The 23,436-nt window shown below is 43.2% G+C and overlaps 1 protein-coding gene across 1 annotated transcript; it reads right to left on the bottom strand.

Moving 5' to 3' along the window:
* Positions 1-113: 113 nt before the first annotated feature.
* On the bottom strand, positions 114-23,174 carry SWT1 (SWT1, RNA endoribonuclease homolog). The gene is made up of 20 exons (XM_027665250.1): positions 22,949-23,174; positions 22,674-22,748; positions 19,673-19,731; positions 18,218-18,962; positions 17,135-17,202; positions 16,948-17,008; positions 16,225-16,354; positions 16,012-16,113; positions 14,385-14,573; positions 13,996-14,089; positions 12,706-12,839; positions 11,896-12,047; positions 10,536-10,674; positions 9,790-9,935; positions 9,152-9,354; positions 8,291-8,419; positions 3,211-3,277; positions 2,466-2,530; positions 1,218-1,329; positions 114-1,101 (listed from the first exon to the last, which is right to left on the bottom strand). Exons 1-19 carry the CDS (start codon positions 23,000-23,002, stop codon positions 1,224-1,226), a joined length of 2,718 nt encoding a protein of 905 aa, XP_027521051.1. The 5' UTR covers positions 23,003-23,174; the 3' UTR covers positions 114-1,101; positions 1,218-1,223.
* Between the last annotated feature and the right edge of the window lie 262 nt (positions 23,175-23,436).

Raw genomic sequence — 23,436 nt, 5'->3', positions numbered from 1 at the left:
CCCTGGAGTAGAATGGAGGGGGTGAAGTGTCCCTCGTGCTGCTGGAGGGCACAGGGCTGAGCAACAGCCCTTGTGTGGGACTGGGAGATCTCCTGCTTCCAAGGCAGAGCCACTCAAGAATTAACCACCGTTTATTTTAACAATAAATTACATCTGTACAATCGAGGTTTTACAAATACATCCAAAAGTTAATATCAAAATAGACCCTTTAGAACTTTGCCAGTCGTCTCTTGTCTCTGTACAAATGCACACACAGAAGAGGTAGCGTTAGAAAGGCCTTGGAAAATGGCTTTTGGAAAGTTTCACGGGCTTAAAGCAGTTCTGGAAAGCAACCAGCAGTGCAGTGAGAGATGGCACCTGCAGAGCAGGGTGACCAGTCCCTCCTTGGCAGGAGGAGGTGGCAAGAGAAGGGTGAGGAGTTTCTCAAAGAGCACTGCCAGCAGGTTTCCACTGTATGAAGGTTAAACAGGCATTTTAACAAAGGAAAAACATCCCTTTTTGTGAAGGGCTCCAGGACAAACACACCTGCAGCAGGGACGGGGTTCTGCTCTGTCTTTAAAAACAATGAGCATCCATCTGTCCCCATTGTCCCTCCTCGGCCCCTTTCCATCCTTCAGAGCCCCCCACGGGACACAACAGACTCTTTTATCTCCCCTCTCACTTCTAAAGTACCAGCAAGACAAACACGAGCATTTTCCTATGGGCTCATTAACAGCACTCAGAGCAGCCCAGCCCTGCTCTGCATCCCATGGTTTTCCTGGGTATCCATGGATATCCAGCCGGGACTCTCCCTTGAGACAGAGCATTCCATTGGCGGGTGGTTCGCGGCAGAAATTCGACATTTAATGTCCACAGGTAACCAGGTTCTTTTTCCTTCAACTCCAACACAAACCAGCACCGTTGAGAACAAAGAAGGCAGGGGTTTGGCTCCTCCAGCACCTCCCTCTCCTCCCCTGGGGAGTCAGGGCTCACCTGGGCCAGGCCAAGGCAGGGCTGAGCCCCCCAGCTCCGGGTCACAGCCCAGGGAGTCACAGCCCAGGGATGTCCCAGCCCGGGGGGTGTCACAGCCCAGGGGGTGTCACAGCCCAGGGGGTCACAGCCCAGGGGGTCACAGCCCAGGGGGTGTCCCAGCCCGGGGGGTGTCCCAGCCCCCAGAGTCACAGCCCAGGGGGTGTCACAGCCCAGGGGGTGTCACAGCCCAGGGGGTGTCCCAGCCCAGGGGGTCACAGCCAGCCCCTGCTCTCGGCCTCCCTGTGTGCTGACACCTGGCACTGCTCCAGGGTCTGCTCCAGCTGTGCCAGCTGGCAGCAACCAACTTCCAGCCTTTCCCTAGGGAAGAGACAACAGTTAGGGCACAGTGGACCCATCGCGCAGACGGGAATCTTTCCAAATATTCCTTGAAAAGAAAAAAGTTTTCAAGAAGGAAATCTCCATAAAGCTCAACAAGCAGCAGTGACTTTTATATGAATGCCTTAAAACAGCCACCCTGCAATTGCAGCGGGCAGAGCTCTGCTCCCTTTCCCTGGGTCAGGGGAAGGTGGAGGAATCAGTCACATCCCTCCAGCCTTCTGGACACACTGGGGATTCTGGAAGGTTCCATTCAAACCATCTTTCATATTTGCATACACTGTATTTACGCCCAAAACAAGTCTCTTGCCTGCACTGATTTATGTTTTACACCTTTCCCTCAAAAGAGGGATCCAAACCTGATCACATGTAAACATTCCATAACTTTGGTTTCCAAGAGATTATTTCTCAAAAGACCATTTAAAAGCTACTCCTCAAAAAAAGAGGAAAAAAACCCATCCCTGAGCTCCACAAGTGCAGCCTGAGCCAGATTAGCCTCCAAAATACTTCTTTTTTTCTACTCTGCTGAGCACAAATTTCCACCCCCTCTTCTCTTTCTGCCTGTGTTGATGCAGGTCTAGAGCCAACAGCCAGAATTGGTTTTTTCACTTGGATTGACTTCTAATCCATCCATGTGGTGGTTGACCAGTGCCCACCAAAGCCACTGTCACTGCCCTGGACAGGGGAGGACAATGTCACAAAAGGACAGGAGAGACTCCCCAGTCACCACTGTGACTCGGGAAAATCACCTCAATGAGTTCCCAGTTGAATCACAGCAGGAGAAAGAGAAATCAACCCAAATCTCCAAACTGCTCCCTTCTTCCTGGGCCCGACTTCCCCCCTGATTCCCTGCTCCCGATTCCCTCCCGGTGCTGCAGGGGGATGGGAAGGGGGGTTGTGGTGTCTCTGCTGCTCCTCCCTCCTCAGGAAATAAAACAAAAAAACCCCAATCCCCGCTCATTTTCCCCCTGCCCCTCCTACAAAGGGGGTTTTGGATTTGCCCACGTGATTTCTCTCAGGGGACCTTGGTTAATCCATGATAAAATGCACGTTCACTCCATGCTAATCCATGTCAAAACGCTGCCTCAACCCCCCCGTGTGGTCAGGCACTGCCTCACCTGTACAACTCCTGGGAAACACACCCATAAAGCTCCTCAGCAGTGAATTTCAGACTGTTATTCACCTAAAACAAAGAAGGAATACAGTAATTTATCAAGTACCACATCTCCAAGATATCTGTATCTGTGTATATAGATATGTACAGCTGGCATCACATACAGGTAATGTATTACCTAACAGCTCTCAGGGTGAGAGAGTACATTAAAAAAGTCATCCTATGTGCTATAAAATCAGATATTACAAACTCCAGCTTCATTCTCTAACCATTTCTGTGCAAACCTGAAAGACCTTAAATAACTCTTCCTCCTCTCTTAATTTACCCAGTAGCTACGTGTATATACATATACACCCCCCCAAATGAAGATAGATCACATCAATGCAAAAAATACATGTACAGGTCCCAAGCCCAAATGTATTTTCCTGTATAGTAGAGCACTGAAAGCCTCTGAAATATGGAATACACTAAATAGAAACATATTCTACTGCAAACACTCATTTCAAGGCTTTTTACTCTCAACAGAGTTCACACCAAGTAAGTGCTCAGAAAGTCACACAAAGAACTGGGAGAAATCTGAGTACATTTGGCAGGTGCCAACCAAAAATGTATCTTTATGTTTCAACACCTAATAAATAAGGGCAAATAAACAAAACAGAAGTGGAAACAGAGTGATGGGACACAACCTCAGAGCTCCTGGAAATAAGAAGTGTGAGTGAAGTGACCGAATACTCCAGGAAACGTCCTACCTCGTGTCTTCTGAGGAAGTTATAGAGGGTCCAAATATCTTGGAAACTGCTTGTTGGGCTCAAAATTCTGAAACAGAAAAGTTGTTTGGTTTTTTTTTTTAAAGCAAGTGTAAAAGGATTCTGTGAAAGGGTTAAAAAAATAGTCAAAAATGCTTCAAGGGGAAAAAAAATCTAATTATTTTCTTTAAACAAAAAGGAAATTATGAACTTTGAAGAATTTTTCCTTTGCCTCCTCTAAAAGAATTAAAGAGCTTATTATTTCTGTGAGGACCTTCTCTGGAGGCTTTTCCTCATTACAAATGCAGTCCATGTTTTTTGTGGGCGATTCCTCCCCGAGGAGGGAAGAAGCCCAGCAATAATTAGAAGCCTTTTGTTGCCCATCAGCAAAGTCCTGCTGGATTCATGTGGAGCCACAGCAGAGCCACACAGGACACCCACCCAGCTTTCCCACAGCAGCTCCAGCTTTAACTCCTTCCCTCCCAACTCCCATTCCTTTCCCACTTTTCCTACTTCTGCTAATAATTCCCACCCAATGGTGCCCAGGGATGTGGCAGCTGAAGGGATGTGGCTTTAGGAAGAACCTCAAGGGACACCCTTTCCCAACTCTGATCCAATAAGGAAGTGGGTTTTCTCCCCAAATTAATTATCCTCCTCTACTTGAGCAGCTACAATTCAGTTCCACCTCAGTGGAACTTCATTTGCATTCCCCAGGAAAAGCAGAACCCTCCTAAATGGTGCAAAATGTACCTCAAATCCACATGGAAACACACAGAACACTTGATATATACTAAGAAATACTGACAAAATTCTGCCTCTGAAGTTTTAAATAGGTAAATAATCATTAAGATAATGACCAAGTTTGGAAAAAAAAACCAAAACAAAAACCTTTCTGAAAAGTTCCATTTACTTTCCCATGGGAAAGTGCCCAAATTCTCCCCTCCCTCCCTTTGCAAGCTGTAAGCCTTTATAAGTGAATTAATTAGGAACTGAAAAACTGGAAAACTAAAGGCATAAGTTGAAAATCCAGTTAAAAGACACTGTACTTGAAGCAGGCTGGGAGCCCATGACACAGCACAGGATTTACTGAACTAGGAACTTCCAGTGCTTATTTCCATCATGATTTTACATAGGAATTATCACCAAAAATTCCCTGCAAGCTCCCAGACCTCAGGTGGGTGGACAAACACACTGTGCCTCTGGTTCTTTGGGAAAAAAACCCAAAATAAAATGTGTAAATAACCATCCACTGCTTCTCTGTCTACACTGTGTTTCAAAAGCAGAGGGTGCAAATCCTCTTTTTTTTTTCTCCTTTTTTTTGCCAGCACAGCCAAACCAAACTACAACACCCCACAGGATGAGATTCAACTTTTAATGAATCCAAGTCACGCTCTCAGCAGGGGTTGGCAAGGAAGGGTGACACAGAAGCTGCACTGCCACTAAAATGCAATTTATTGATCAACCTAAAGACTCCAGAGTGGTTCTACAGTTTCCTGGAAATATTCAGCATGTGAGGCAGAGAATGTTATGGACACAACAAGTGCCTGTGGATACCTGCTCCAAAAGGGAGGTTAAATGTTGTTCTGGGGCCAGAAAGGACAAAGGAGAGAGTCACTCTTGATGATTTTATCTCATAAGCAACAGAGCTTCCCAAAGCACTCCAGATGTTCCTTCCCTCGTGTCCTGTCACTCATCTGATGCCAAACTCGTGCACAAAGTGTAAGAGACTGGAAGAGATGGACAGGAGAGAGCTCAGGATGTGGTTCCTCGCTCGTGCCAATGCACTGGGGAAAAAGCAAAACCTCTCTGAAAGAATCAGCAAATGAACTTCTCAAAGAGAAGGGGGAACCTGTCGGGAAATTCAGGCATTTTTCCCAGGGACAAAGCTTCCCTTTCTTCCTGGCACAAATCCCTGCCCTGGCAGCCTGAGGGAAGAACAATTCCCTCACTGGACACCAAGAGAAAGAAATCTCGATTCCTTTGATGGAAACAGTTTCTGTCCATCTGCAGGACTGCAGAAAGGAGTTAAACTGCAGAACCACTGGAAAAGGATTTAATGCCAACGTTCAGTGATCAGTTCTGATACAGGAACATCCCCCCCTGCACTGCTGAGATCTTAAAAAATTACACTTCTGATTTACAAATGTTCCTGGAGCCCTTGTCTAAGCCAGTGTTTTCCAAGTAATTGGGAGTGGGAGAGAAATTCCATTTAGATAAAATATTAGAGAGCAGAATTCAGGTTCCTTCCTGCAGTGAGCAGGGCAAATATTTTTACAGCTGATACTATATTAGTATAAATATTTATGAGGGTTGTATCTAAGAGGACGTGAGGGATTTTAAAGCTGGCACAGGAACAAAACAATTATTTCTTAGCCAACAGATGGAAAAAAAAATCTGTATCAAGATTTTTAGAAATAACTGTATCAATTCACCAAAGGCTGAATTTTCTTTCTTTTCTAAGAACAAGGATTTATCTCAAAGGAACTTGGCAGGAAACATGAAGACATGTAAAATTTCCCTGTAAAACTTGGAATCAGATCTAATCAGCCAAGGGAAGATGTCAACTATTTTAAAGATTTAATTTAAGAGACCTTAAATTAGGTCCCTTAATTAACTGCTTCCAAATAATACCCAACTCAAACACAAATATAAACACTCAGAAATACTATTTAAAAACGTGTCATGGTCTCACAATTTTACCTGACTTAAATTTCAGAGTTTAATAATCTATCTTCATGATTACTAATGACATGTAGTCGCTAACCACAGAATTATTGTCTCAGTTTTAGAGCTGAAGCACTGTCAGACATTTCTGGCACGCAGAATTTTGCAATTTAAATCCCATTCTGCTCCCAGTGCTGTCAGAGGAAGAAGCCAAGATAAAATTAAAAATGCCCAAAGTTACAAGAAAAGGGTAAGATGTAAAAAGCTGTTAATTTGACAACTTCCATCAAACAGCCTTTTTTGTTGGGTTTTTTTTACCATCTGTATCTGTCCTTCCCATGTTCTGCTCATCAAGCCTGAGCAGCTGGAGCAGTGCCACCAGTGGAGTCTTTGTTTCTGACTAAGGGCATCTCACATTTATCTCAACAAGTGTCATTGTGCTTTTCCAATTGTTTCCAACACTCTGAAAATCTAAACTTTTAATGCAGCTGAACTTTTCAGGATAATTTAATTGTCAGACTTCCAAACTTTCACATGGTGCCTCCCACTCTTTGTTCTGGGCAGCCAGGACCCGAAGGGGACAAAGAAACCATTTGCATTTTAGCACTAAAAGCTCCAAATATTCAACCTGGAGCTTTTGCACTACTTTTTCTCCAGGGCCTCCTTTTCTGCAACCATATAATTTAACTATAAGTAACCAAAAGGTAGTTTTTTCAGAAACCAAGGACAGAAATCAAGCTTTAGAGCAAAATGGAAGTGAGAAGGTTCTCACCTTCCAGTGGAAGGTGTCCCTGCCCAGGGCAGGGGGTGGAACAAGAGGAGCTTTAAGGTCCCTTCCCACCCAAACCAGTCTGGGATTCCAGGAAAACTTCACAAGTTTTGCTTTAATTCTTATATAAATGTAAAAGGAGTCCTAAATCTGGTTTCTGACTCTTTGGAAGCCCCAGAGAAGTCTCCAGGTCCCTTAAACCTCTGCACTCCAGGCCAGAGCAGCAGAGCCCTGGGTGCAGATTCTCCCCATTTTTTGCTCCACGATGCCACCTACTGCAAACCTGCACATCCCTTCCAAAGGGAAACCTCCAGGAACACTCTCCATTCCCAGGAATCATCCTGTGCACTTCAGGTTTCATTGTTACACAGCTTTCCCATAAGGGGGAATGTGGGAGGTGAGGAGCTTTCACTAAAATGTAATATTTTGTACTGAAACACCTCTGTAAGGCAGAAACAACCATCCCCAAGCACCACAATCCCAGGAAATCTCAGCCACCGTGGCTATAAACTGATACCACAGGATTTGCTGCAAAAACTTTGGGATTGGAATGAAAAAAAGCAAAGTTTAGCAGTAACCTGCTTAATTAAAACGATTTTCTTAGAGAAAGAAACCCACTAGCAATAAAATGAACCTGTTAGCACCAAGTTGCTCCAGCTCATGTTTCTACCAATATTTTTCTGTCTCTACTTTCATAATACTCAGATCATTTCTCTTTGAAAGACCATTATTTGAATGGATTTATACTACATTGCTGTAAAAAAAAAAAAGGAGTAAGATTACCCATGAAATTCATTATTCCTCCTGAAACTTCAATTTTATTATTCCTCTCTCTTGGAAAAATGGGGGAGGACTGGCCTCACACTGACAGAGCAGTTTTAGATGGGATACTGGGAAGGAATTGTTCCCTGTGAGGGTGGGGAGGCCCTGGCCCAGGTTGCCCAGAGAAGCTGTGGCTGCCCCTGGATCCCTGGAAGTGTCCAAGGCCAGGTTGGACGGGGCTTGGAGCAACCTGGGCTGGTGGAAGGTGTCCCTGCCCAGGGCAGGGGGTGGATGAGTTTTAAGGTCCCTTCCCACCCAAACCATACTGGAATTCTGTGATTCTATGAAGGCAGAGGGAATATGATCCTTCCTAAATGCAGAGTGCAGCTGCTGCTCATCGTCAGGGCTGGGACACAGGTTCTGACTCCTGAAGAACACTTTGGAATTGGGAACAAAGCCCCAAAACGTTGTGTCCTTCACTACACTGGAGATTTGCCCCCATTCCATGGGGCCTTGCCCTTGGAAAGCCAATGCTCTGAATTATTCAAAGCTGCTGCCATCAGAGCTGATGTATTAATCATGTCCCAGCTCCAGTTACCCTCGGAGCAGAACTGACCTGCTTGGCATCAAACATGGAAAAACAAATCCCAGGGCTCTCTTCCCACAGAAGAGAAAATTCCCTGCAAGAGATCTCAGTGTCTGCAACAGTTCCATGTTCTTGGGTTACCAAGAGATGGTTCTATGTAGCCTTGACACCAAGATTTCCACTGGGAATCACACAACTAAGCACACAGAGCTCAAGTGTGGTTTGGTATTGAAATATTTCAGTGACTTTTAGGGACTTCAAGTGACTGTTACTCACTTTTCTGCCCCAGTTGGAATGCTCACCTACTAATTCCTTCCTGGATATCCTTCACAGCTGCCAACAGCTTCTGCAGGCCTAAAAAAGCTTCCTCAAACGAAGACTTTGCAGCCATAGTCACTGCACTGGGGTCCAACTTCTGGAATATTTCAATACTAAAATTAAAAAGAAGCAAAGAAGAGACAGAGGAAAGCAGTTAACAAAAATCCTCAGAGTGCAGAGAAACTCAGTATCTGTTGTGTGCATTGTATTTGGTCTATTAAAAAAATAGGTAAAATATAAACTTATACTAAACCCATGTTGTGTAAAACAGTCTCAGAACAAAATAAGCAAACTAAAAGCAATGGTAAAACACCCAGATGGAAAAGGGGTTCATTTCCTGCAATTCTGAGTTTCCATGAGAAAGGAAATTCATCCCTAGACTCTGCAGTTGGATTTTATTCAGTGAAGGATTTTGCTTCACAAGAAAATGTTTTCGATTTCAAACTGATTAAAGGTTAAAAATAAAGAATTTCGTACACCTCCACTGGATTTGGAAAGAAATAACCACACGAAATCTTGGAGCTTGAATGCCTCTTTTCATGGATAAATATGAGATTTCCATGAATGTCTCACATTTGTGGGGTTTTCATAAACATTTTCCAAGGTAATTTCTTTCAGTTGCTGCCCACCATAGAGGAGCAGAAGGACATAACAATTTGCATTCTCCCAACTTCTGTGTGTGACAGGTTGTGTGATTTTTTGGTGGGGTTTTTGGGTTTGATTTTGATTAATTATCAATAGGTTTTATTATAAAATAGTGGGGGGGAAAAAAGCTCAATTTTTAAGTGTGCTTGTTTCATAATTATTTAAGGTTCTGTAGAAGTTCTGAGCTCCTTTAGCTTTACCTGTACAGGTTCATTGTGTTCCAAACACCCTCAAGGACCGACCAGATTTCCTGGTGCCTGCTTTCCTGAGCCACGTGAAAGCTTGGATGTAACTCTTTTTCTTCAGGGTTTGGCAGATTGGGTGTCGTGGCTTCCATTTTTTCAGCATTTTTTGAAAGAACCATGGTGTCTTCTGATAAATGCTGCTCACTGTCTGCCCTCACCTTATAAAACAGTCCAGCAAACAAATCATGAATGTATTTGGTTCCTAACCTCAGAAAACTAGAACACTTCTACCCACTAAGAGCAGTAGTGAGGGACTCATAGTGTGGGATTCCTTCTTCAGAAGGAGAAACAGCAATTTAATCTTTAAGGCCCATCAGCTACAAATGCAACAGAAAGCTAAGACAAAATAATGTTTTGCAGTCACCCTCCCAATACTAACACAAACACTGGGGGAAAAAGGAGTCTCCCAAATATCTACAGATATTCACCACGTGAAAATTAAAGCTGGGGTCTGTTCACTCTGAAAAGATACCAGTGACAACATCTCCTGCAAAACTTAGTGGAAATGATGGGAATAATTAAGAAATCTAAGCCAGGTTTGTAATATGACCATGGAACAACCTGAGGTGAACAAGCACTGGAGCTCCTCTCACCTCTGCCAGCCTCTCCCACAGTTTAGTCAGGGCAGTGTAAGCCTGGGGCAGGACACCGTTGTAGTCCGACCTTGAGCTGAAAGCATGGAGCAATTTTTTGGATTCCTGGAGCAAGACACGCACTGTTGAGGAGTCAAATGGTTTATCTGATATTTAGACATCAATATAAGAGGAAAAAAAATAAATGTTAGGAGTTATCAGTCTTGGCAGGCGAATTTAATACTCAAATATCCCAAGAGAGGCAGAACCACAGAATACCCTGAGCTGGGAGGGACCCACAGGGACCATCCAGTCCCACTCCTGGCCCTGCACAGACACCCCAACAACCCCCCCCTGTCCCTCAGAGTATCATCCAAACCCTCCTGGAGCTCTGGCAGCCTTGGGGCTGTGCCCAACCACCCTCTGGGTGAGTTTAACAGGAACATCTGATAAAATCAAATCTTAAAAGACATCTTTAAACAAGTCAAAGTTTTGTGGGGGGTTTTTGTTGGCTTTTTTTGAAAACAAACCTCCCTGTCCTCATCTGCCACATGAAGTGTCCTTTGCTACTCCATAATTTCTTTGGCAATAGATCATTTGTAGATTATTTGCCCATATAACACAGGGGCAAAGGAGGGAAAATGATTATTTGCTTTTTCAAAATAGTTCAGAGACTTTGGCAACCATTAATACACACTGTCTGTAACTATAACCAGAACAGTGAGGCTTTTTACAAGTTTACAATTAACATTCTCCAGGATTTTTACCTGTACAAAGGTGTTTAGAGAGACACTCAACAGTTGAAAGTAAACTCCTTGGCACCACATAACCAAAAACAGCCATCCAGTGTTTTTTATAACACTTCAGCAGGTTTACTAAAGTCCACGGTGGCTTCAGATACAGGATCTGAAAGAGAACATGTTATAAATTCAAAGGCTGCTTTTCATTTACACCTATTCCTGTGCATTCCACAACTGCTCCATTCCCTCTGTTCTCCCCTAATGGATGATTTGTCATTGCTGAAGTAGAGTTTCAGTGATTCCTCAAAAACAAGGCTTTATTCACATGTAACGAGTTTATCTATTAAATAAAGATTTGATTCAGCAGCATGGGTTGAATAGTGATGCTCATGTACAATGTACAATCACTCCCATAATTTTTGGTTCCTCCTCCCTCTAAAAACAAAATCCAAATGCTCCTGGGTTATCTCAAAGTGATCTAATGTGTTACTTGTGCACAAAAGCCAGAACAACAATAAATATGCCTTTGGTTTTCTAGTATTGCTAAAAAATAAAAATAAAAATTGCTGACTGTATACACATGAAGTAACATGTATGTATTGCAAAAAATTAAATTTTATGAGTATCAAGTGAAACCAGAGTTTGGAGAGATGTTAACAGAAATGAACTAAGTTAAACAGAAGTGACTAAAAGTTTAACTGTCACCCCATGACTTTTGGGATTTTTTTTTTTAAAGCCACAGAGGTTTATCTGCAAGAAATTTAAACTTCTAATTAACCCCCACCAGCTATGAAATGGAACCTAAACCAAAGCATGGACAATTTATAGTGCCTGGTCCTTGGGTACAATTTCTGTTTAAAATATTTTTGAAAGAGCATTTGGAGGTTCTCCTTAACACCCTTGTAATTCTGTATCTGCACTGTAATCAACTGAGCTGTGAGCAATTTTATCCACAAGGTATCTAAAAACATCTGTTGTGGTGGGGAAGAAATGCCTGCAAGAAGAGCCCCAGGATTACAGAGGATGTGATGGAATGATTTCTTGCAGGACATAATTACAATGCAGTCATTTACCCAGACTAGAAAAGCTGAAATAAATAGAATTTTAATGCAACTAATACAAATAATTCTGAAAATTCACACTGAGCAGCCAGCATCTCTACCACTGCATTATTAAAATTCTGTTAAAATACTGCACAGTCATTACTGGTCAAAAAGAACAACCTTGTTATAAATGAAATATTAGAAATGAACCCTGAGTTGTCCACTGGCAGTGAACTGGATAACTGAGCTGTTTGGCTTAGCACAAGTATTACTATCATTAAAATATTAAGGACATTTAAACTTCTTCATACTTGAAACATCAAGGAAGATGATATAAAACCCACCTCCATCCACAGGCTTCCGAATGCAAGTTTCATTTCAGTCTCCAAAATACAAGACAAAGCTTCTCCTAAGTTCTTCTCAAGGTCTGGAAGCACATTTGGGAATTGAGCAGTAAACCCAGCATCACCTCCTTGTGCCTTCTCAAATTCTGTATCTGCCAAACCAGTGATGTAAAAGGTGTTTATTGTAACTGTTTCTGTATCTAATCTGTGTTGATAGTACACAGAGAACTCATCCCCACAAATACAGACTGCATTTTATATTTATATAAATACAATAAATTTTATATTTATATATTTATTTATATATGTTTATAAAGCAGATGGGCTACACCTAAACAGGTTTCAAGTATTTCTAGTTATATCCACTTGTACTGTGGGCATTTCTAATTCTGAGCTACTAACCCCAGAGCATTACTAATTTGTGATATTACTCCACATTTCCTTTTTCCTTAAATAACTTAGATTATGTACAGCCAGTGGGGTTATCACCAAGTTTAACATGATCACTCCTTAACATTGCAGACTTTGACAAATTGAAGAACCTCTTCCAGTTCTGAAAGGTTCAGGGCAATTTTTAAATGACTCTGAACACAGGAAATTCGTGCTGTGTTTTCTTCTATACAACAAAAATACATCATACTTGAATTTCCATGAACTCTGAGACAGATCCCTGAATAAAGGTCTCAAACTTTCAGAAAACCACGTACCTTTGAAAACAACAAATGTGCCCCAAACAAAAAGTATTCCTAAGGATTCAAAGCACAGGAAAATTGAAATTAGAGTAGGAACTGTTACATCCAACAAACTCACCACGTTTTGGCTGCTGCTCCCCACAGCTCTGGGGCCTGTTCACATTCACATTCTGCAGAGCAGTGACCAAATCAGCTTTGCAGAATGCCTTGACCTCACTCACAATGGCTTTATTACATAAATTTTTATCATCCCTAGGAGAAGAGAGAGTGAACTGCTGACATAAATGTAATAAAAGCAACACACATGGAGAGAAAGTGCATCTGGAAAACTTGCTTTGTGAACTTCATTATGTATGACTTTTTTTTCCTCAGGCAATTAGAAGCAGATCAGAAAATTAAACTAGAAAATGAAGTAAAGCATCTTTTCTGAAAAGAAATTAGAAGCATACTGAAAAGCTCTAGGTTTGCTTTAAGAAAACAACAGCTATAAAAAATGCAGCAATGATGCCTGGTTTCTATGATCTTAAAGCAAACAAGGCAATAAAATAGCAATCTTATTTGATTGCTACAGTTAATTCTCATTTTTGAGACCCTTTTTTACTGTTCTACTGTCAAATCACTATCCCAGATGCTGCCCTGAGGTTCTGCTCCAGCAGAACAACTCCAAAGACGCAGGACAAAGTTGGATTTAGTGCTTTCTCAAAAACTCCCATTGCTTATATGGAGAGAGGATAAAGGGATTTTTGGATGAAAAGCACTTCTGAAATCACTTCTTGTTCTTTACTCAAAGGAACCTAAAATCACCACCAGTACTGTGACTGAAATGGTATTTTCAGCAGCCACTCCTGTCGACTTAAACAAACCAACTGGTGCCCAGTGTCTGAGCCCAGGCAGGAACTGGTTCTAGCAGAGACCAGAGCAAGCTGTTACAGTAGAGCCAAGGAACACTAGCCCTTGAAAAACAGCTTCACCTGCTCCTATCAAATGAAAATCAACACTCAGAAGTCAGCTGCTATCTTCACAAAACAGGAACAGCAGCAGCAAATCCATGGCCAGCTTCCCCCTCAGATTAACCCCACGTTTGCTGGGAACAGTGACAAAGTATCTCAATCATTAATACAAATATTTTTTTTCTATTTTGTAACTTCAGTAATATATATGAGAAACCAGGCTAAAATCCGAGAAAGCTATACTTTAACAAGTTTTAAAATTGAATATTGAGTAAACTTAATTCTGCTTCAGGCCTGACATGAAGGTGATTACATCTACAGTCTCCATGGTTTATGATATCCCTCTATTCTAAGCTTTTCAGGGGGTGATTGCCCTTCAAAGAGCTCTACTGCACAACAGCTCTTCATTTTGCAAACAGTGCCTGTGGCATGAGACCCAAAGCCACGCAGGGACTCACGTGCAGAGGATGACAACAGCCTGAGGGAAGAGGTTCTGGTACTGGAGGCAGCACTGCAGGACACGGTCGTCGTTGTTCTCATCACTCAGCCCATCTGCAAAAAGGCAGGGCAAGAAATATTTCAGTGCAGCCAGGGTATTGTTTGCACGTTTAATTACCCCCCAAACAAGGAGAGAGAAGTGTAAAGTGAAACTGAGAACCCCCGAGCAAACCACACTGACACTGATCAGGGATTTGCACAGCACAGCCTTGGTTCTGCTCTGAAGGCTGCTGGCACCTATTAGCTAATTGTAATCAGCAAACTGCACAGTGAAGACTCTATTAAAGGTTCCCACTAGGTGAACTCCAAGGATGAAGCACCCCACACCAATTGACTGCACATATCTTACATATTTTTTGAGAAGCCAGCTGCATGGACTGTCCCCACAGCCTGGAATCCTGGTTTTTGAGACACTTGTAGATGAACTGGACTGCAGGGATAGCTTTGTCCCGGACATGCTGCAACATCTTCCCCTTCTTCAAGTTGTCCAGCTCTTGTAGGACGACCCAGGGAATTATTAAAGCAAGTCTGTCAACACCTGGAAGGAAAAAAAACAAACCACAACCAATAAATGATATTTTGAAGAGCCACACAAACTGCTACAGAGAACTTTTAATTCAAACATCATATTTATGCAAGTTCACACTTCTCTTTGTGCCAGTAGTTATCATATTCCTTGCTCAAGAGAATCTGGCATTTAAAAAAGAAATAAAATGGCCAAGGTCCCTCTTTCCAATCCAAACTCAAACTGGCACTACACTGATCACATGGAAAAATGACAATATTAGGCAAACAAAAGGAAGACAATTTTAATCAACAGAACACTCTGACAACAGTGTGTAGCAATATTATAAAATACATTTGCAGCAATTACCTTGTCACACACTTGCTGTAAGATGTTATAGCAAGGTGACACAGCAGCTGAAATAACAGGCTGCAAACACCTGGATGACCACAACAGTCACTGTGCCAAAACAAGCATCCCAACAAGGAGCCATGGCTTGTTGCAGTTGCCAACCAGCATTCCTAAGCCAGGAATAAGAGTATGGATATTGCCCCAAGGGTTTATTTGTGTGTAAGTATGGCCTGAACTTGGTCCACTCACAACAAACACTTCAACTGTTTTCTGTCTCACTCACATTATGAGATGTAATTTTGAGAAAATACATTAACAACCATCTGCTTTGTAATAAATGGTCAGGAATCTGTGACCTTCTCAACGTGCAGGACCAGAAACTGGGAGCTGCAATGTTCTGAAAAAGTAATCCAGTGTAGGCAAGGCAACACCATTCCCAAAATGGGAAGAGAAATACGGTCTGACACTCTCCTGAAAATTACTCAGGAGCAAAGTTATGATTAAAGCCACTTCCCAAGTGGCTGGAATGAGTGTATTCATGAGCTGAATAGAAGCACCCTAAGCATTCTGCTGGATTCCAGATATGCTTCCAAGAACTGACATGCCCAACCCTAAACCTGCTAACATTAAATCACTGAAACCTTCCCAACATATTAGAGCCAAATGTTAAACCCAGAACCTGCTCCCTGAATTCCTGAAAACTGCTCAGTTCTGTGCCCTTTACCAAACAGAAACACAGCACTGACTCACACCTTACCAGACTTTAAATGTTCTTAGATTTCTAGAAAAAGAAATGCTAAAAGGAGTAGAAAACACAATTATCACTAGTTATGGCTTAAATGCTTGCATTATGTTCTTAGAAAGGGTAAGACTTATTTAGCTCCAAGAATTCAAGCATGTTCCTGGGAATGTCTGCCATGATTCCCTGCAGGTAGGTAGGGATAAGCACAGTACTTCCATAGCTGGACTTCCCATGAGAGGCAGCTTGTTTGGGCTCACAGAACCAGCCTTCTGCCTCTGCAGGAAACCTGCTGCCCTTTGAAGGAGCCCAGCTTTGCTTTTCTCCAGGCAGCTCCAAGTTCTTACAACACCTGTTTTTTCTTACAATGGATTCACATACCTGGTATATCCTCAGACTTCAGGGATCTGACAAACTCAAGGTGACTAATCATGATGTTTGTGTCAATCACCACCAGAATGTTCAGACCAGAAGTAAAAGCCTCTGGGGGAAAAGAAGAGAAAAAAGAGAAAACAAAGCAGCAGTGAAACAATCAGTTGTGTACTCCCTACTCAGAGCAGTTGGAAGCAGAGAGCAAAGAGCACCACGACATACCAGCAGAAACATTTAAATCCTGTTCTGGAAGATCAATGTCCATGCTTGTGAGCTCTCCACAAGCCTGGACTACAGACAGAGCCATCCTCTTCTCCACACGGGCAACGTGCAAGTCTTCAACTATCTGCATCTACAGGGAAAACATGGGCATGGATGCAATCCACTGGAAGGAATCACTTCATAATCGTCCCCCTCAAAAGATCCTTTTGCATTAATGCTGTTAAAACTGGCTCAAAATGATGTAAAACCAGTAACTTGGTACAGGAAATGCAAAGCCATGAGAACTTCTGCTCCACTGGAGGCATCAAAAATATGGCCTGGAAAGAAGATTTAGGACCTTTCTAGCTGGTACCCAAAAACTTTGTTCCATTTTTTGCTACATAAACTGCGAGTTTCCTCATGGGCACTTGTTAAAAATGAAATCTTTCTCCCAGCTAAAAAGTTAAGAGGATGGAAAATGAGACAGCTGGATAATGTGAGCAACTATGAGGGCCCCTTGCAGATAACAACAGAAAGACAACCTTTATCTCAGAAAGTTCCTGATTAGCAGCACTTTAGCAAGTTTGTTTAGCATTTAAAATAAATGCTCCACATTTCTGAAGGGCAGATCATAAGCCAACAATGCCAAATACTAGGAAAGGCCATGGAATTGTCCAGCTACACAACCTCAGTGCCTTTGCTTTTTAATGCAACTCAGAAGTGTTAAATTAAAGCATTACCAACCTCTTGGTCTGTTTCTGGGTTCTGACTGTCTTGAAGGGCTGGAAAGTCTTCAAAGTTCTGCAGGAAGGATTAAAAAAGCCCTCCCAACACCACAAAACATCAAGGAAGACTGAGGAGCAAGTGATCCCTGTGTCAGGAGTTCCAGGATAGAGCTGTACAGTGTTAAACAAGTCCATCACTCACCTTTTGGACAGGCACAGGTTTTTTGACCTCACCTCCCTGGTAGGACTCGGACGTGCACAGGCTCCCCAAATTCTAGAAACAAGTGAGAATAAAAGTAAAACATGTATCAGACTTTTACAGTTGTTTTTAAAGAACACTGAATAGTCCCAAGTGAACTGAATAGGGAACACCAATTCTATGTTTTTTAGCATCTACAGTATCATTTCAGCAGAGCTTAGAAGGATGGCTCTCATTTAAATAAATAACAGTGGATTACAAAGCAAATTCCACCTGAACATTAAACCCCCACTTTTGGGGGGTTGAAGGTGCTGGAACAGGCTGCCCAGAGAGGTTGTGGAGTCTCCATCCTTTGTCCTGGGCAACCTGCTCTGGCTGATCCTGCTTGAGCACAGGGGCTGGACTAGAAGATCTCCAGAGGGGCCTTCCAACTTCAGTGATTCCACGATTTTGCAAGGAATTACTGTCTCTGCACACACACAAAAGGCTCACACTACCATACCATGCACTGAAATCCTCAGAAACTCTGGGCATGTTACACAAGAACAACAACAAAGAGAACCACCCCATGTTCAAGATCTAGCTTGTGTTTGGCTCTGCACCTCAGCTTGAACTCAGAAATGAACCCCTCACAGCCAAATGGGAAGTTCTGCAGGAAAAGTACCAATTTAACCCCAGATCCACAGCAAGCTCTCCTGGCATCACTCTGCCAGCAAGTCTGGCAGCAAGTTTTCATTGCTTCGAGTCCATTCATTTACAAAATGATACAACCATGTCAACTTAGAAACAAACTCCTGTTGATTTATACCAAAATGGAAGTATTCCACAGCCTCAGCAGCAGAGCAAAGCTGTGAAAGCATCTGCAGACACAGGCCAAACATGCAAGACCTTTACTCTTCTGCTCTGTTTAACCATTTAGCAGGGGAACACGTTATCAAGGTTTACACTGGGATCACAAAAATCCCCCTGGTGAAGCCATGAAACCTGGCTGAAGTCTGGAAGGAGACAGTCTGAGTATGGAAAACTCTGCCCCTTGGAAACCGGCCCAAAATATCTACCTGCAGAATACAAAGAACGGGGTTCTCATTACCTGCTTAAAACATATTTCTGTGGCTTCAAAGTCCCTTTCTTCAGTCCCTGAAGGTCCAGAAGGTTCAGGAGAAGCAGCATCGTGCTTCCTACGCTTATGGGAGTCCCATCGTGGCGGTGCCTCGGCTGAAGAGTCTGCTGCTCTGTGTTTACTCACCCGCCTCTTTTTCACAGGAAACTCCTTATATTCTTCTTCCTCCTCCTCCTCCTCCTCTTCCCAAAGGCCAGACAGTACATCTGACTCCTTAGTGACAGGTCTGCCACCACACAGAGTCCTCACAGAGGTGCCGGGTGGCTTCTTTGGAATCCTGCCACCTTCACTGCGCTTCTTTGAGCCGTCCGCCCTTTTCCGTGGCACATCGGACACAGGCGACTTAAACTTCTCTATCATGGCTTGCTCTGCTTTTAACTTGAGCTTGCAGAGTTCAGCTTTCTCTCTCTTTTTCTTCAGGGCCTTCTCCCTCTGAAGTTCAAAGGTGTACCAGAGCCTTTTCTCTGTTCCCTCCGAGCGACTTCGCTCCTTGCTCGCGGTCACTGCGTCAGGAGTGCGGGTGCTTCTTCCGTGTTTAATTTCTTTGGGTTTAAATTGGATAATGACTTTCTTTTGCTTTTCAGGTCTAACTGAAGAATTGTCCGGGGTTTTGCTTCTATTTGGAGATTTTCCTTGGGATCTTTCACCAGCATCATGAGAAACACTAGAACCTCGGTGTCGCTTCTTCTCTTGCCCATCTTTCTCTGGTTTGGATCTACAGAAACATCACGAGACAAGCAATGTAATTTAGCCCAGTTAACACAAAACAGCAACAAAAAAGGCACCTACATTTGATTTAGGCAGTTAGAGCTAAGTATTTACGAGCACCAGTTTGGTCTGCTCTTAAATATGAACTTGCAGCACCATTTGTCCTTTAAAATAGTCTGATGCAGCGTTTTTTTGGATTTACATTTCTCCGCTGTACAGTTACTTCAGCTTCAAAAGAAATGGAGAAAAAGCCTTTTCTGCATTCGGTATCTGTCAGTTTGAGAGACATCCTACAAAGCTGAGTTTCTTCTTATCACACAGATAAGTTTTAACAGCAGTTTAATGATAAAGGAGGTGTGTCACCCCGAAAGGTCAGCTTGGTCACACAGTGTCAAAACCCACACAGCTTTCAAACTGTTTGTCCTGCACTGACTGGAGAACTTGGAAAAGGAACAACTGATGGGAATATAGTAACATCCTACAGGAATCATGAGTGATAGAAGAAAGTTTCCTAGTCAGTTTTCCTAAGAGCAGAAAAAATACTCAGTAGTTATTATTTACTTTACACTAGCTTTAAAACAACCAAAGAAAGACGAGTTAAAATACTATGTTTTATTTGATGAAAGGGTTGAAAAAGTTCTTCAATTCAGCATTAAAAAAAGTCTGTGATTGCTACATTTTTAAGTAGTTCCATTTAATGGCAGGGCAAGAATTTACCTCCGGAGTTCTGTCTCTCCTTTCACAGTGTGCTTATAAGATCTTGTGTCCTCAGAGGTCTGAAAGAAAAAAAATTCGTGGGCTTATAGAGGGAACTGCAGCTAAAATAAAACACACTTTCATAACATGGTGCCACAATTGAGTGATTTGGCTACTTGAGGAAACTCTGTCAAAGGGTGCAAAGGATGTGGATGCAATGATAAGGGTGCAAAAGGGTTTAGCAGCATTTAATTACTGAGTACTTTAACATTTACCAAGTGATTCACCAGGGTTCAGTACAACAATGACTTAACTATAGATCTGAGATAGCAACATTCATCCCGTGATCAATTCCCAGGTCAGAAGATGTGTCCCCCACCTACTGCCATGTGTGTGAAGGTACTATCCAAAATTCCAAAGTTCAGTGACATTCATCAAGTCCTTTTGTTTCCCAGCTGCCAAGGGATGCACCTCGAGGAGTGTGGAGATGTGTGGGGGTATCAGCCCACACCTCCTCATCAGTGAGGGTCCCTGAGGATTCAGGAATTCCAACAGACATCCCGCTCTGAGGACCACTGTTTGTAGGGTCACAAGGCCACTGACTTTGGTCATCACCAAGTTCCCATCCTGGCCATATCCCAAGTCTGTAAGCCCTGGGCTCTTTCCCAAAGCACAGTAACAATGGGACTGTTCCACTCGGGCTGCAATCCCCAGCGGTGCCGTTCCGCCCGGACGGCGATCCAGGTCAGTGGTTTACCGAGGCTCCGAAGGATAACGGCTCAGCCTTTGTTCCCCACCTTGGCTGGGATGTTCCTGGTTGTTCCCACCTGTACCACCCAGCAGCTCCTGGCAGGATCAGGGAGCACCTCCCGGCCCAGCTGGTGCAGTCAGGGGACACTTCACCGCTCAGCGGGTCCGTCAAGGCTTATCAGGAGCTTCCAAGGTGCTTCCAGCAGGGCCAGGGACGGGGGGATGCACCACCACAGAGGAACAGCACGAAAATGTGGTCACACAGGCCTGGTTGAGGGTACAGACAGTCCTCAAACACAGGACTTGGACACTCCTTGCCTAAGAAGCAGCAGTATCACTGCTTGCTGTGCCCATGTTGCATCCATGTCGCGGAATAACGGGAAGGCAGCTCTGAGCAGGGCAGAGCAGCAGCTCTGGGACAGAGGGGAGAGCAGCAGAAGGACAGACTCTGGATAACTCTGCCCCACATGGCAGTTAGTTTTATATACCTTTGGGTTATATGACTCAGTTTTCCCCAAACTACAGCAGAGTGTAGGAAGTTACGACAGAGAATGGTAACGTGTGGATTCCTTGGGATAAGGAAGCTCCAGACAGTTCATCCTTTTACAAATAACTCACTCCTTCAACACTTGTGGTGTGCTGACTCAGTGAGGCCATTAGGTCACTGCTGCAGAGATCTTTCCTACCTAGACAGGCCTTAGCTGGTTTACTTCCACACTGGAAAGCACTCCACTCAAAAATCAGAGGCTTGCAGAAAGCAGTGGAGTCCTAAATTAAGGCAATTTCGAGAACTTCTGCCTTGGCTGGTTGGTTCTGGAGCTGTAGGACCAGTGTCAGCAATGCAACAGAAAAAAGAGAATGACAGACGATTCCAAAGCCCCCTCAGGTCATGTCCATACCCCCAAGGTGTGTCCCCCACTGGCTGGAAGGCAGGGAAGGGTCTCCCTTGGGGCAGGTGGAGCTCACTGGGACAACTCCTGGTGACATCCAACCCACTTTGCCAGCTGCTCAGGTACTAATTTCTCTCTTCAAGGACTATTCCCCACCCATCATCAGTTTTCATGTCATTTTTAATATTTCTTTTCAACCCATCTCTTCCTTTTCTCAAAAGTCTCTTGTTAACTCCCTGATTTTCACTTAATTTGGTCATCACAAGCAAGTTTTCTCAGTGTTCCTTTCCTCAGTTTGGGGTGTAAGACACCTCTAATCCATCCTGTGATCACACTGGAGAACTCTTGCACTATTAGAGCTTTACTCATCCTTTTGCTACTAAATAGTTTGGCTTCTCACTGTTGCTTTTGTTGGTCAATATCTGCATAAAGCAATATTTAAGGCTGCCTCATATTGAAATCAGGCAACACTTTGTATTCTTCAAATTAGTAGAGGCATCAGCAATGGCAATAAGCTATAGCAGGAAGTTTTAAGCCAGGTGCTTACCCTTTGTATTACAGAAGTAAAAAAAAAAACCCAACAAAACACCTAAGTTAATGTTAAAACACAAATCGAATAATACTAAGGAATTCAGGAGAAAAAAAACCCAGCTACAAATATTTGGCTTTGAACAACATTTTCTATAAGATTAAAAAGTTTCTAACATGAATAACTGAGTTTATAAGGTCATAATACCACGCTCATTTATTAACACTGCCAAAAAATTTTTGATAAGACAGTTAAAATCTCTCTTACTTCAAATACTCCTTGTAAAATTCAAGGGGAAAAAAGAAGATTGCAAGAAATGACCAGAAAGATGATCACCCCTGTAGCATCTGCATTTTACAAGTGATTCAGTGAAAGTTCACTCACTAGATACAAGTAGATACCAGGATATGCTGAGAGTTTTGGTCATTAATTTATGTCTCAGTGCTTAGAAGGAAATATTTGAGAGTTGCTCATGAAAATGCTGCAAAAAGTACAACTTGTGGTTCATCAGAAAAGTGTATGATCCAAGATACAGAACAACCCCAGAAAACAGCAGTGCTTTTGGTAACAGTTCTAAGCTCAACTTTCCTCAGCCAGGAAGATACACAAAAATAAAAAAGCTTCTTGTTTTCTGACAACTACACTACTCACAGCCCTGGAGAAAAACTCAAGTTATATACATAAACACAAACATAAGTTATCTGACCAACTCAGCCCTCCTGCTGCTCTTTATGACCTCGTATTTAAATTGGATTCATCCTTCTATCACGAAGCTACTAAACAATTCATGCTTTTCTTTTGAACACAGGGGACTGAATTAAGATAATAACAGTAATAATATTTTGGTTCCTACTTTGTCATCCCGGCCATCCAAAGAGTCTTCCTTTTCAGTTAATTTCTTCAGTTTCTTTTTAGACATCTTCAAATCCTAAGAAAAGAGAGCGCTGCCATTATTATTTGTGTCAAGTTCTTAGTTCCAGCTAACATAAAAATAAATTGTAATTGCCCAGAGAAAAAAATATTCAAATACTCCTCTTTTGTTTTCTCATCACAGAGCCACAGCAGATCTCGACAGGGTTAATTATTCACATCTAAGGGAACTTCAGAGCAGAAAGGGATGGTAATTACCCGCCCAGGTGCTCCAGAAACATCGATTTTGTACCAGCAAACAGAGACAAACATCCTTTACCCTTCAGTCGTACTACAGCCAAGTTTTAAGCCCATCAGACACGGGCAGGGGCCGCGCAGGGAGCTGGCGGAGTCACCGCGCCCGGGGTGCTCCGGGAAAGCCCGGCCGGGGCACTCGGGGCTCCGGGCTCCTCCTGACAAGGGGGGCATCGGGCACAGGGTGGACTCGATGGGCTCAGGGGTCTCTTCCAACGCAACCGATCCTGCGAGGCGGTTCCAACCGTGCCACTCCCGCAACTCTCGCCCTCGCTCCATCCCCGGGCCGGAGGTACCGCCGGGACACCTCACCACAGCCACGCCACCCTCTACACAGACGAGCGCACTCGAACCAGGCGCTCCCGAGGGCTGTAAAAGGCTTCAGCAGGAGGCGATTCCCAGAGCCCAGAGCCGGGCAGGGAGCCCCGGGAGCGGCCCCGCCCTGAGGGGGG

Source organism: Corapipo altera, unplaced genomic scaffold, assembly GCF_003945725.1.
Source record: "Corapipo altera isolate COAL_440 unplaced genomic scaffold, ASM394572v1 316, whole genome shotgun sequence".
Taxonomy (NCBI): domain Eukaryota; kingdom Metazoa; phylum Chordata; class Aves; order Passeriformes; family Pipridae; genus Corapipo; species Corapipo altera.
Note: the sequence above shows the minus strand (reverse complement) of the source record. Positions and strands in the feature narration are given on the sequence as shown.